Source organism: Protobothrops mucrosquamatus, unplaced genomic scaffold (genome assembly GCF_001527695.2).
Source record: "Protobothrops mucrosquamatus isolate PMUCROS unplaced genomic scaffold, P.Mucros_1.0 scaffold_6, whole genome shotgun sequence".
NCBI classification, from domain to species: Eukaryota; Metazoa; Chordata; class Lepidosauria; order Squamata; family Viperidae; genus Protobothrops; species Protobothrops mucrosquamatus.
This window is the reverse complement of record NW_015386082.1, coordinates 2,106,470-2,122,245: the sequence shown is the minus strand read 5'-3', so window position 1 is coordinate 2,122,245 and position 15,776 is coordinate 2,106,470. Positions and strand designations below refer to the sequence as shown.

The window sequence follows — 15,776 nt, the reverse complement described above, 5'->3', positions numbered from 1 at the left end:
TAAATAGCATTTCTCAAAAAAGGAAACACCTGTGATCCTAGCAGTATCAAATGTTATTTCAGAAAGTGACAAATTTTTATCAGGGCTTGTGGCAGCCTAAGACAGTGGTTCTCAACCTTTTTAATGCCGCGACCCCCAACCGGTCGTAAGTCGAGGACTAAACCGGTCGTAAGTCGAGGACTAAACCGGTCGTAAGTCGAGGACTAAACCGGTCGTAAGTCGAGGACTACCCAACCGGTCGTAAGTCGAGGACTTTCCCTGCCCGGGACTGCCGCGTATGCGTGGTTCCGCCCCCTGCGCCGGCCGAGGCATAGCTGGCAAGCAGCAGAGACGGAGCAGGCCGACCACCAGCTGGCCCAGCCCAAGGGAGGTAAGGCACCCACCGGAAAAGGGGGGAAAAAATGGCGGACAAAAAAATGGCGGACAGCCTTGCTTGGCGACCCCCGTGAAATGGTCGATCGACCCCAAATGGGGTCCCGACCCACAGGTTGAGAACCACTGGCCTAAGATGTCTTCCAAAATCCATTAGAAATGCAAAAGAATTCTGGGGGGTTTCCTGTTCTAACATTCTATGCTGGTTAGCTTAGTTATGAGCTACCATTTGAAATATCCTGTGGTGTTCTGAACAGCTGGGATATTATAGGAAATTATAATATGGGAGCTGAAAGCTTGGTGACACAGTACAGGAGGGCTTCTCCAGGTGACAATCACATCTTAAGAAGGAGGGAAGCCTTCTCCTTTTCCAATCTGGACTCAGGGATAGGATCCTCTGACTTCATTCTCCCTCTTCACAACAAAAAGACGTTGCCGAGAATCAGAACATTTGTATTGTGTTTTCTTATATGCATATAAACACTATCTCTCTTTAATCGCTTGATTGATTATGTACAATCAAGTTGGTGTTGATTCATAGCAATTACTTGGGTTTTTTTTTTCCATGTCAATCAGTCGCTAGCCTGATTTTTCAGATCTTTCAATGGGGCATTCATTGCCAAAGTAACTATCTATCCACCTTGTTGCTTGTCATCTCCCTCTTCTCTTTCTTTCATAATTCTGATTATTAGAGTTTTCTTCGAAAAGTTAGGTCTTCATATATATCCAGAATAAGATAATTTGATCCTGGTCATTTTTGCTTCAAGTAAACACTCTGTGTTTATTTGTTTGATGATCCGTTTCTTTATTTCCTTGGTTATATGCAGTATTCTCAGGTGTCTCCAACAACAAAGTTCAAAAGCATGAACAGTGTTAGCATATCTGGTACTTGCAAGTTCATCTCCTGACCTTTCACAAGTGGAGTGCTAAAGTGCAGCAAAAAACATCAGTTGCTCCTTCATCTGTGAACTGAACACAGTAGTGCAGGAAATTGCCAGAATATTTAAGAAACCAGGCTAGAAACTGGGATATTGGGAGTTCTAGGTCCACCTTAGGGACAAAATCAGCTGGGTGATCTTGGGCCAATCCCTCTCTCTCAGCCCTAGGAAAGAGACAAGGGCAAATTGCTTTAAAAAAAAATTGCTAAGAAAAGTGCTGGGACTAGTCCAGGCAGTTGCCAGGAGTCAACATGGACTTGGAAGGCACATATACATATAGTAATAGCACTTAGACTTATATACCGCTTCATAGTGCTTTATAGTCTAAGTGATTTACAGAGTCAGCCTATTGCCCCCAACAATTTGGGTCCTCCTTTTACTGACGTTGAAAGGATGGAAGGCTGAGTCAACCTTGAGCTGGATCAGGATCGAACTCCTGGAGTGAGCAGTGCGTTCGCCTGCAGTACTGCATTCTAACAAGGGCTTAAGTGTTAGACTTAGTCTGAGGAAGCCAAGAGTTGAGTCCACCGGGTAGCTCAAACTGTCTCACAGGATTTTTGTGAGAATGATAAAATGAGGAAAGGCCCCCACTGTTTGCACACCCAGAGGAAGAATGTGATCGACATAGTAAGATAGTTGCAACAGCTCTCACTCCAAGTAACTGGAGTATCATGCTTAGATAGGATTAATCATGGTTCGCTAAGCAAACATTAATGTCTTTTTTAAAAAATTGTTTTCTGTATTTTGCCAGTGCTAAAATATTATTTTAAGATGTGATATTTGAAATAGTACATTTCAGTACACGTCAGATTCGTAATGATTCTATTACATCTACCGAGGCCACCAGAGCAGGAAGGCCAGGCATGTTGCAGCTCGATCTAGTATTTATTTAGCATATGATGAGTACATGCAGTGCTTTTCATGCAGTACTGGGCGTTCTATAACAAAAAAAGCCCTGAGTACATGACAAAGAGAAGTAACAAAGAAGACCTTTGGTGGGATCTATAAAAATGGCCTTCAGTGTGGTGGCTCCCTCCCTTGAGAACATCATTCCCCCAGAAATAAGATTGGCTCCCACTTCCTTGCTTTTCTGCAAAAAAGGCAAGCCTAATTTTGTCAGAGTACTTGGGGACACCATTCAGAGCTGATCAAGTGGCTTATCTGATTGTGTTCCCACTGCGGCAGAATGGGGGAGTGTGTGTGCGTGTGTGTGTGCGTGTGTGAGTGGGTGGGTTAAAACTGGATTTTTAACTGGATTTTTATAGAATAATAAATTGATTTACATAAAATGTTACAGTATTAGTAATTTTATTTGCAATTCCTTTCCAGTAATTCCCACAGTAGAATTCTTATCTTTACAGCATTCCACTTGATCAGAATTTTTACTGAGTTTCCAGTGACTTGGAAATGTGACTTGATCATCACTACAGATAAGAACCATTAGCATTAAACTAGGATTAAATTAGATGTGTACTATATCATTTTATGCTATTGGATACGAAATGTAGTTGCTGATTTAATATCCATTCTCTTTGATAGATAATTTTGGAGTTCTTCCATCTTCTTAAATAACCCCCAAAATTTGCTGTTTTAGGGCAATCAGGCCATTTCACTATTAATCATAGTTCCATATTTCTCAACCTTGACAACTTAAAAAGACGTGAACTTCAACTCCCAGAATCCCAGCTAGCGTACTGAAGTCCACACCTCCTTCTTATTTACTTATCCTCTTTTAGGACACTTCCATTTCTAGTGGTTCAACCATAATTAGCTTTTTCTTTCTTGGGTCTTAACATGATTCATGATATGCACCTCCCAATCTTTGTTAAAATTTCTTTTGTTGTCTTCTGTTTCTTCTAAGCAAATTTGGGCTCTTCACCAAAATTTTTCACCAAAGGTTCTTGATTAAATTACATTTTATTTATTTATTTATTTATTTATTTAATTAATTAAATTTATATCCCGCCCTTCTCCTTGCGGACTCAGGGCGGCTAACAATCAGATAAAAATACAAAAATAACATTACAGGTTAAAATTAATTAAAAGGAAAATATTTGAATTTGATCCAATTAAGATAAATTTAAAACCCCCTCTAAAAATTCCCCTAGGCCAGTCCCGCAAGCTGGAACAACCATGTCTTAAGGGCGCGGCGGAAGGAAGGGAGATCAGGGATTACCCTGATCTCTGGGGGCAGTTCATTCCAGAGGGTGGGAGCTCCCACAGAGAAGGCCCTCCCCCTTGATTACTAGGAAGAGAATAATCCAATGTTGATCTGACAAAAAAAATATAATCCTTCTCAGAGCATATAATTAACATGTGATTCGTTACCCCGGCCACTTATTGGACTGGAGGACTGGAGAAATTTATGGAGGACAGTTTTGTCAAGGGCTGTTAGTCTTGAAAATTCTATATTACCCCTAGGTTGGAGAAAATGTGCCTCCAAATACTGTGCCTCTCAATGATATTACATCCACATGGAGAAAATTAAGCAGTGGGGTACCACAAGGCTCTGTCTTAGGCCAATATCTTCATCAATGACTTAGATGAGGGAACTGAAGGGGAACTCATCAGATTTGCAGATGACACTAAACTGGCAGGAATAGCCAACACCCCAGAAGACAAGCTCAGGATCCAAAAAGATCTTGACAAACTTGAACAATGGGCCCTATCCAACAAAATGAGTTTCAATGTGGAAAAAAACAGAGTTTTACATTTGGGCAGGAAAAATCAAAGGTACAAGTACAGATTGGGCGAGACCTGGCTCAAAAACAGTAATTGTGAGAGGGACTTTGGTGTCCTAGTGGACGATCACTTGACTATGAGCCAGCAGTGTGCAGCAGCAACCAAAAAAGCTAATACAATTCTGGGTTGTATAAACAGAGGCATAGAATCAAGATCACATGAAATATTAGTACTGTTTTATAAAACCCTAGTGAGACCACACCTGGAATAGTGCAACCAATTTTGGTCACCATACTACAAAAAAGATGTTGAGACTTCGGAAAAAGTACAGAGAAGAGCAACTAAGATGATCAAAGGTCTGGAGACTAAAACATATGAAGAACAGCTGCAGGACTTGGGTTTGGCTAATCTAAAGAAAAGAAGAAATAGGGGTGACACCATAGCAGTATTCCAGTATTTGAGGGGCTGCCACAAAGAAGAGGGGGTCAAATTATTCTCTAAAGCACCAGAGGGCAGGACAAGGAACAATGGTTGGAAACTGATCAAAGAGAGAAGCAACCTGGAATTAAGGAGAAACTTCCTAACAGTGAGGACAATTGACCAGTGGAACAGCTTGCCTTCAGAAATCATGGGTGTTCCATCACTGGAGGTTTTTAAGAAGAGACTGGACAGCCAGTTATCTGAGATGGTATAGGACAGGTTCTCCTACTTGAGCGGGGGGGCTGGACTAGAAGACCTCCAAGGTTCTATTCTATTCTATTCTATTCTATTCTATTCTATTCTATTCTATTCACCAGTTACAGTGGGATAATTGGAGGAGATAAGTATGTCTGCAACCCCTTTCTTTTAAAGGAACATTTTAATTTTTTTAAAACATTTAAGGAATTAAGTAACTGCATTAAAAAAAAGAAAATGAATAATGGCATAATGGGAAGAAAACAAAATATCATAAATAAGCATAGAATTTACAAGTGTCATAAAATTTAAAAAACAGTATTTCCATATTTCATTGATTAAATAATTAAATTGAATATATAAAATTAGACTCATCTTTACATATTGAAAAACACTACAAAACTCTAAACATTAATATTATTATGGATGTCATCACTATTTATCATTAGCTAAAATAAATCTATACCACTCAGAATTCCTCTCTGTGAGGGAGATGGGCAGATCTTAAATATGATAAAACAAACAAATATACATCTTATAAACAAGAATGATGAAAAATAAATACCAAAAACAATCAGTAAAAAAAGTATTAACTTCCAGATTCCCTCCCATTATACCCAACTGGAAATTACCCGTATTTATAAACATTAAAATTGCTTCTAATTACTATTTTATATCAAATATTTCCCCTTTAAAAAAAAACTGTACCGTGTTTTTTGGGGGGAACGCCTCAGAAGCATCTGGCTACCCATTGTGAAAAACTAAGATGGCCTTTGGCATGATCCAGCAAGGCTGTCCTTACGTTCTTGTGTGTGTGTGTTTTTATGGCCTGGCTGACATAATCCTTTCCCCCCCCTAATGGCTTGACATTGTTTCTTACAATGCTATAGACCTTCAAGATTGGCAGTATTTTTCCTAATCTTTGGCATACATTTGAACCTGAATAAAAATGTGTTTATTCCTTCAACCAGTTTTGCTTATTTTAAGGGTTTTAGACGTGAGCTTGCATTAATGGTTTTGTTGATAGTCTGCCCGGGAAATGGGCAGATAAGAACTTGCTGTCAAGCAGTTTGTTACAGTATGTTTTGAAACTTAAATACAAGAGTTGTTCGTTTAACTTGCGTGGGAAAACCACTAGGACTTAAGGGCATTCTGAAGCATGTGAAATCTGAAATGAAAAATGTTTAGTAGTAAGATTAGATAAATGTAGATATGTATAGACACACACACACACACAAACACACACTGTCCTTACAGATAGTCCTTGTTTAGTGATTGCCTTGGATAATGATTATTTGCATGTATGACAGTGTTGAAAAGTAACTTTGCAACTAATCCCCACATTTACGACCATTGCAGACCTGCAAAGCAAAGGAAAGCTGAAGTAAGATTGTAAGCCCAACCAGGATTTCACTTAGTGGCTGCTTTGCTTAACAACTGAGTTGTTGGTCCCAAATGAGTTGTTGGTCCCAAGGACTGTCTACACTTACTTTCAACTTCACTGATTAGCTGAGTACCTGTTTGGTGTACTGTGGGAATAATGTAGTCCAGACATGTCAAACTCGCAACGTCATGTGACGTGGCGCGACGTATCGGAACGTTTTCTCCATTGCTGGCAATGGGGTGGGCGTGGTTTTATCGTGCTGGGCCGGCAGTTTCACACCCCTGATGTAGTCTAATATCTAATATCTCTTAGTGCATACTTCCGATATCAGAAGTGAGAGAAAAAGAGCTGAACAGTACAGTCCTATATAGTTTACTCAGAAATACGCCTGATAAACTCCAGTGGGAGTTTGTGTTAAGAAGACTTAAAGGCTTGCAGCCTTCCACCCAAAGCAGAACGTGACTTGATGACACCTAGCTGACTAATAAAGAAGGGGAAAATGCTGTCACTGCATATCTTTTATTCGCTCCCTTTCTGAATAGAAAAGTAAATAAAAGAGGCTTCAGGGATATCTAGGTAAAACCCTTCTAAACAACCCAAAACTCCCCGTCTTCATAGGTAACCTTGGGAATTTTATAGAATGACAGATCTTTTCCCTTTATAGTTGGAGTCAAAACTTTGCACTCAATCACAAAGGAATTCAGGTACGTTCCGAGTAACATGGGTAGAACGACGAATTTGGGTGGACGTTAAAAAAAATAAAAAAAACAGCACAAGAGAAAAGAGTGCTAAACACACATGGAGTTAAAATAGGTGAGGGGGGGGAAGGCATACTTTTCATCTTGATTTATAGCTCTGTTAAGCTTGTAAAAGGTGAAGATCAGCAAAGGGGAGAGTTGGCAGATCTGCTGGGCAGGTTTTACAAGTAACAGGTTTAAAATCAGGCCTCGAGGCACATTCTTGGACATGTGACTTGAAGTGACCTGGGAGGTTTCAACAGTAAACTTGCCTTTCTGAAGAACTTGGGAATTGACCCTTCTTGTGTAATCCTGGATTTACAAGATGTAAGAGACCAGAGAGTTGCAAAATATAACTTCATTGCACTATATAGGCTTATTGAATATATTAGCAGCACTCCATCTGATGCATGTGTTGCAGACTGAAACCAGACAGCTGGAACAAACACTGATCTGTAGTACCTGTGGAATATTTTTCTCTTTTTCTTCAGGGACTCTTGTGTATTTTGTTAATCCAGTGAAAATTCAAGCCACATGCTGAGTCACCCTCTCCTCCAAAAAAAAAGTCAAGATGCGATTCCTCTGTGTTGAAACCCCAATTAGTTGAATATGCTTTTCTTTCCTGACAAGCTGACAGGGAAATAAAATTCCTGTAATGCTCTTCCACCTAAAATGAGAGTGAAACTGCAATTTTTCAACAGTGCCAAAGCAAATCCCACGCATCTAAATATCATGGGATAAAAAGTTGACCCTTGGATCTTCTATCCCACGGGTGTCAAACCCGATCGCGTCACGTGACCTATCATGATGTATTGCAACGTTTTTTGCCTTTCCGGAGCCGGGGTGGGCGTGGCCTGCACGTGATGCATTCAGCCCGCGGACCGCCAGTTTGACACTCCTGTTCTATCCATTTCATGATTACTGTTAAGTATTTGAGCAATCCCACATGCTTCCTGACTCTTCCCTTCCCATTTATTTTCCTTTACTAGGCCACTGAAATCCCAGAGAGCGGCTACGGGGACCGTGAAAGTGCCTTCAGCGAATCAGATCTCTTTCCAGATGAAGACACCATGACCCTGGCCCAGCAGGAAGTCCACCATGAGTCTGATATGGACAGTGCCATTGAAAGTAACCACAGTTCAGAAGCATCAGTTGTGTGCAAGGTTGAGAAGGATGGTGTGTTGAATGGCCTCTTCCTGCCTGGAGATAAGTGAGTTCAAATATTGTTGGGAAAGCTTTTTTTTATGCTTTTAAAATGCCTTCAGCTGTAGGCCAGGTTCATCCTTGTAATAGGTATTGATGGATGCATTGCTTCCTCATCATTGGCTACCAATGGTAGCACAGCCGATGAAAATGTCTCTCAGTTACAGCATATATAAAGGGGGAAGGAAAGAGAGAGAGAGAGACCCATCAATTTGCTAACTTCAAGTTTCCAATTTTTGCTAACCTTTTGCCTTTCTCTTGAGAGGATCATTCTTCTTGGCCTTTGTTCTCAGCTTCTTGAATAAGGAATCAAAGCCTTTGTAGGAGTCATCAAAGGGCTAGTCCAAATAATTTGTGGATAGTCTTCTGCCTGTGATTTAACAGAGAAACTGAGATAAATATAGAAGGAACTCTGCTAGGCTAACATGGTGGACAGAACCAACAGTGGCTAGGTAATTGGAACCACAACATAGTTGTACAGTTAGATACTGCAGATTGGCAGAAGCATTGCAATATAATTGGATAACTTCCTGCTTTTCAGATGCCTGCAGTCCTTCAGCTACCCTGCTTGTGTCTTCTTGACCCAGTGTCTTCTTGACCCCTTGGCAAACATGCTGATGGTTGCTATTTCTACTGATTTCTTGAAAAATCTATCCTTCTACAGTAAGGTGTCAAACTGCCGGCCCACGGGCTGAATGCATCACATGGAAGCCGCGCCCATCCCAGCTCCGGCAATGGGCAAAAAAAATCCCAATATGTCGCCACATGTCACATGATGCGGCGAGTTTGACACCCCTGCTCCACAGCAGCGTTTCTCAATTGTGCCAACTTTAAGATGGGTGGACTTCAAGCTTAAGTCAGTTTACATGGAGATATTCTTCAACAACCTTTGCCCCACCCACTTATCCTAATTTAAATCCTACAATAATCTAACTCAGTGATTCCCCATTGCCGGTTCAGGAGTTTGGGAGTTGAAGTCCATCCATCTTAAAGTTGCCAAGGTTGAGAAACATTGCCCTAGACTAGAGTAGGGGTCTTCAAACTTGGCCCTTTTATGACTTGTGGACTTCCAACTCCCAGAATTCCTCAACCAGGCATGCTGACTGAGGAATTCTGGAAGTTGAAGTCCACAAGTCATAAAAGAGCCAAGTTTGAAGACCCCTGCTCTAGAGTCTTCTCAGTTAAAAAAATCAAAAGAATTACATACTGGATTTTGTACACTGAGCTCTGTGGTTCTGGGGCCTTTCACCAGTTGTAAGGCCTAGGTCAGTGGTGTCAAACTGCCGGTCCACAGGCCGGATGCGTCATGCTCAAACCGTGCCCACCCCATTGCCGGCAATGGCAAAAAATCACGACACGTCGCGACACGTCACGTGGCATTGCAAATTTGACACCCCTGGCCTAGGTATTCATAGAGGCCTCACAGAACAGAAGTGAAAATATGTAATCTGTGACTTATTCTTAGTGATCATTAGGGCTCTAGTTTCAATATATTAGAACGGAGGAGGTGAGTGGAAAGAGAGAGCAATCAGGATGTTAGCTAACCCGTTTGGTCCAGTTCCTGCAAATCAGTTGCTAATTGCAAAATATCCCAAATTATTCATTTTTTTGCTCTGTCTTGCATTCTTCTTGCCATTCTCCAGCCTTTCCTCATGTCATGTAATAAGGTGCAGCACTAAAACAACCCTGGCTGATTCTGCAGTGAAAAATGGTACTAGGAGACTGAATAGTGTTCACTTGGAATCATTCTTCCGATGTGTGTGTGTGTGTGTGTTTGGAAGGGGGTTGCATAGCACACTGGCTGCAAGTAGAAAAAGGCAGCACTAAGTAAAGGTGGTGCAAGAGGAAAAGCAATTAGTTGGGACAGCAGTAGGAATTAGGGGAAGAGGGATTGACTCTCTGTCAGAGGGCAGACAGAGAGCTCAAGTCTTGAAATCAGAGTTCCCAATGGGTAAAACAATTTAGTACTTCAAAGTTATTTAATTTTTATCACACCTTTTTAATATTTTTATAAATAACTCGAGGTGGCAAACATACCTAATACTCCTTCCTCTGATTTTCCCCACAACAACAGCCCCGTGAGGTCATTGAGTAACTGGCCCAAAGTCACTCATCTGGCTTTCATGCCTAAGGCAGGATTAGAACTCCTGGTTTCTAGCCTGGCAGGTTAAATATTCTAGGAATTTTTTCTTCGCTGCACTATTCTTAACTACTGGACCAATCTGGTTCTATGGCAGCAAAATAATGGGTCCAGGAATTGAGGTAACCCGTGGTTCTTGTACAAATACTCATCTGTGTATGTATAACAGATGTTATTGCACTGGTACTTGTACTACACCAGTATGTACAAAATAATGTTACTAATATTGGTCCTAATTGCCTAACGCTCCTGGTTCTGTCAGCATAGTACCAGAAGACCCTTTGTGTGAGTATCCAAGAGCTATATTGATTTGCCCCACAAAGCCAGTGCAAAGCAACTCAAATCTTCTTTGACAGAGCTATGGAGGTGACCTGATTTGGTTCATTGAATCAGAAAGGCCACCCAGTTCATCTTGTTGAAGCAATTTGGAAAGCTTTGAACTGCATCTGATCAAAGCTGCAGGAGACAGTTCCCATCACTCTTGTTTCCCAGCACTGGTTAAAATGTTTCTAAAGTGACAGCTGCCCAAGCAAAGCCATCTGGATTGGACAAGGTCCTAGACAGTTTCTGTTGCACACCTTCCTTGCTTGTGCTCTGCTGCCATCACTAAGCCTCTTTTCTGTTTGAAAACGATTTAAGTCTACAGTAACATAAAGGACGTAGATGATGAGAAAGATTTGCTTGACATTCCTTATTGATTAGACACTACAGTATTATTGTAGCAAACTAGGTTCTTAAAGCAGTTAAAGGTTAAATATATCCAGTGCTTTTTTTGTTTTTTTTTTTTTTTTTTTTCCACGGCCTTGAGTGTGTGCAGTATGTTGGGCGGAACGGATGGGATGTTCCAAGGTAGGTTTTTTCCACGGCCTTGAGGCAAGACCCACACTGTTTTTTTCGGGACTTATATAGTTATAAAACAATGTAAGAGGTTTAGACGTTAGAAAAGTAGATACTTCTTGCAATTTGTATACGTCGTTTGGACTGTTGCCTCAAATGTGATCATATACCAAGTGGAAGGATGCTTGTATCCTGGACTCTTGAGTGTTGGCTTAATGAAACTGTTTCCGTTTTCAGTATTTGAATTGGCTTTATCCTGAAAAGAGGAACAAGACCAGACAATACAATTCAAAATGTATTGAGTTTGTTCAAAATAGAGTCAAAAATTTGGAGAAAAGACAAAGGAATGTATTTAATTTAATAGTCTTATAGATGTATTCATTAAATGAGGGTACACACATACACACACACAAATGTTAGCTATAATATAGGGATTTTTAGAACTTTTAATTTGCTTAATTGCTTATAGTTCTTTTTTATTTTCCCATTTTCTAGAGATTTTTTTCCCCTAGGTACTTTATTATGGCATTTCTACCTTTTTTCTTTCTCTTCCCTCTTCCCTATATTATTTTATATATTTATAGTATATAATTGTTAATATAATAGTGTAGTTATATTATCATTTAGTTCATAAATAGTGCCACAAACTGCTATGGGCTTTTCTTAAGAAAACATAATTGTGATTTTGAAGTCTGATCCTTTATAAAGGATCTATATCCCATCAATCTTATCCTATCGCAGAACTAAATTTATTCCTGACTGTTTTTGGAGGGGAGGGGCATGGTTTCTCAAGTCAGACTTTGAATTTCCTCAGACTTGTCTTCTACTTGTACTTCCCAAATCCCACTCATCAGTTCTCTTCTTCTGCCCTCCTTTGACTGGCAAATCCTCTGTCCCCATCATTACAAGGCATAAATGCTGAAGTCACCAAGACCCAAGAAGGCAGAGAAACAAAAATTAGAGGGTGGGTTTTTGCAGAATCACTCAGTTTTGAGACTCCTTAGGTCAGGGGTAGGCAACCTTGGCTCTTTTATGACTCGTGGACTTCAACTCCCAGAATTCCTGAGCCAGCATGGCTCAGCTTGGAAACCTCTCCCTTTTCCCTCAGCATGGCTGGCTCAGGAATTCTGGGAGTTGAAGTCCACGCCTCATAAAAGAGCCAAGGTTGCCTACCCCTGCCTTAGGTAGTACTGCAGAGAAAACTCTTTTTGGTCTCCTTCACTAGCCTGAGCTCTGCAGAAGAAGGCTGAGATGGGCTCTGAAGCAGATAAAAGCAACTGCAATGTGATCACATTATTTCAACCTTAGAAGTAAAGGGATCAGCTTTGCTTTGAAGCACCTCTGAGGGAATGATTTGCTTGAAGTGTTGTTGAAGCAAAGCACGGTTTGGTAGCTTTCAAAACCCTGGATAGGTAGCTCTCATGTTAAGAAGATTAACTACCAATAAATGAGCCAACTTAAAGAAGATGAGGGTCTTTTAACATTGGAGCTTGGAAAATGCATAGACACCTCAAACCATCTGTTGAGGGCTTTGTTCCATTTCTAAGTCACCCTTCCATCAATTTGGCCAGGGCATCATAGGTACTTTTCTTCCAGCTCCACAACTTTCCTGAACTCAGCTAATTAGTCTAAAGTCACTCCATAAGTGTCACATCTAAATAAGAATATGAATCTAGCTCTTTCAAGACCTAGTTCAATGTGCAAACTGCGGAGTCTACTATCTTATATAAATATGTATTGTATAAACCTTTCCTTGCATTTCTTTATCATTTAAAAGAATCCAGTAGTATTTGGTAGCTGGATCATTTAGGTATGTTAGGGTCAAAAGCTGAATCAGTCTAAAGTGAATTACATATTAAGAGTCTATCTTCTCCTTCCTCCAACAAGAAAAATTGCTGGGGTATCTCTGTGTGCGTGAGAAGTATATTTGTATTCTGGCACTTGTGCATTTGCTGAACAGTTCATTGTGGGGCAAGTCAACCCCCCGCACACCAAAGGCTGCCTACCCAGTCTAGAACTCATTCTATAAGAATGATGTGAGCTTCCCCTTGAAGGTGGAGACAACTGCTAAGGAAAAAGTGAAGCACTTGTGGGAAGAAGAAAGAGAGATTGGCAGGGAAGAATAAATTTCAGCAAGTTCCAGGAACTCATAAGTACAGTATGTAGTACCGTATTTTCCGGCGTATAAGACTACTTTCTAAACCCTGAAAATCTTCTCAAAAGTCGGGGGTCGTCTTATACGCCCAGTCGTCTTATACGCTGGAAAATATGGGTATTCTATTTTATTCCTTTACACATGTGGTTTGGCATATTACTCATCAAGTTTTTTCTCCCCCCCCCTCTCTCTCGCTCAAACTCTATATTTTAACTGGAAAAGTTGGGGGTCGTCTTATACGCCCAGTCGTTTTATACGCCAGAAAATACGGTATATGAATCACAATGTGGTATATATTAGGAATGTGTATTTGTAATTATACAGTTCTTAAATGAGCTTAAATATTCAGTCAATGGCAAGCTACTTCTGTATTATTGCCAAAATAATTACATGGATGTGTCTATAAAGGCACCGAAAGGAGACTATATATTTATGGTATAAAAATTGTTTATAACAATGTCACTCTGCATTAGACAAGTGACCCAAAAAATAGGGAGGAGGAAAGAGTTTTATGTATCTCCTTCTTTTTGAGTTCAAGAACTGGATTGTCTTATGTTTTAGCTTGCTGTTTTAACATTTCTCTGCCAGTTTGAGCCTATTTTCTCAAAGTGATATCCTTCAATTTTTGGAAGTATTTTGTGTTTTGAAGATGGAAAGCTTATTGTTAGGATTGTGTCATGAAGTTTCCTTTCTTTTTCTCCCAAGATCAAATTTGCTGAATCCTGCATCTTCTGATCTTTCCACCTATTCCACTGCCTCTCTGATCAGTAACGAAGAACAGTTTGAAGACTATGGAGAAGGAGTTGATGTAGACTTTACCCCCAGCAGTCCTTGTCTTGATGATGAAAGCAGGACACATGCATATTCTGACCTTGGCTCATCTGTTTCTTCCAGGTTGGCTACTTTAATATATGCTATGCCTCACTTTAGATTGGAGGTGGAGAAAGGACTTAGGGAGATAACCATGACTGAGTTGCTTTGCTGTTCATGAATACTAGCTCCACCTTTTGCCTCTGCCTCCTTTGGGCAGAAACCTTGCAAGTATCTTTCTCAAATCCTAAGATAGTGAATTGGAGATGCAGCATATATTATTATTATTATTATTATTATTATTATTATTATTATTATTATTATTATTATTATTATTATTATTATTATTTGATGATGATGATGACAAGCAGCGGCATGACAAAGTAGCAACAATGGTGCATTGGAAGATCTGCAAGAAATATCATTTGCCTGCAAGCAAGAACTGATGGGATCATAAAATAGAGAAAGTGATAGAAAATTGCTCTGGGACTTTAGAATTCAAACAGACAAGCACCTGCCACATAACACCCCAGACTTAACAATTGTCGATAAGAAAGACAAAAAAGCTTGGATAGTGAACGTGGCAGTGCCTGAAGACAGCAGAATAGACGAGAAAGAACTGGAGAAGATAACAAAATACAAAGACCTACAAATAGAAATAGAACAACTGTGGCAAAGGCAAGCAAGGATAGTACCAATAGTAATAGGTGCCTTGGGTGCAATCCCAAAACAACTGGAACACTATTTGAACACCATCGGCATTGACAAATTCGCCATTAGTCAATGGCAAAAGGCGGCCTTACTAGGAACTGCTTCCATCCTGCGACAATATCTGTAATAACATCAAACATCCACATCTGCCTATCCCAGGTCCTTGGTAAGGACTTGATAGGTAGACAAAAATGCCAAATCCAGTCTGAACATCTGGCTGACTGTGCGATGATTAATGATGATGATGATGATGATGATGATGATGATGATGATGATGATGATGATGATGATGATGATATAATAAAAATTCTTGCAGGTTGGCATGGAAAATACTTTTGTATGTGTGATTTTTAATGTCAGAACTGAAAAACATTAATGGAAAATCTGAATAGCAAGATAATTCAATATGGAATCTTTAGTCTTGTTAAAGTATTGGAAATTGCTATTGCTTATATGGATTGGAAATTTCTACAGTATTTTTTCCCCCATGTTCACAAGATAAATTGGACTAACAATATATGGATAGTCAGAGCAGGAGTTAGCCACCTCAGGTCTTGCGAGCATAGGAGACTCCTAGGCTCCCCGGGGAGAGAATATGCAACTATAACTCCCCCTTTTACTCTAGCTGCCCTCAATTGGTGCTGGGTGAGGAAAGTGCCCAACACCAGATCTTTTTCATTATTAGGGGCTGGGGGAGGGGTATGTCTGAGGATCAGAACAGTCTTTCTCAATCATGACAACCTTAAGATATTGGACTTCAACTCCCAGAATTCTGGAAATTAAAGTCCACATGTCTTGAAGTTGCCAAGGTTAAGAAACACTGATCTAGAAAGCTCTACTTATGCCTGTGAGTAGAACTGATATTGAGAAAAACAGTGGAAAGTTAAATCCATTCTTCTTTTCCTTCCATCTGGAGGACAATTTAGTTTTCATGATTTTTTTCTTCCCAGTTTTCCTTTTGAGAGAGAATTGATATAGTAAAGGAAGTGGGTTGTTCCCAGAGGCTGGCTGGCTTGATAATCTTCCTTAATGGAACATGGCTGAAAATATCACAACTATTAATTCGGAAGTCCACTTTTTTATAATAATAATAATAATAATAACAACAACAACAACAACAACAACAACAACA

At 40.0% G+C, this 15,776-nt stretch overlaps 1 protein-coding gene across 1 annotated transcript in view; it reads left to right on the top strand.

Annotated features, from left to right (window-relative positions):
* RAB11FIP4 (RAB11 family interacting protein 4) overlaps window positions 1-15,776 on the top strand; it is a 54,043-nt gene that overhangs the window by 18,630 nt on the left and 19,637 nt on the right. The window contains exons 2-3 of the mRNA XM_029284024.1: window positions 7,778-7,998; window positions 13,829-14,017. Coding sequence (XP_029139857.1) covers window positions 7,859-7,998; window positions 13,829-14,017 — 329 coding nt within the window. The 5' untranslated portion in view covers window positions 7,778-7,858. The remainder of the gene's footprint in view (window positions 1-7,777; window positions 7,999-13,828; window positions 14,018-15,776) is intronic.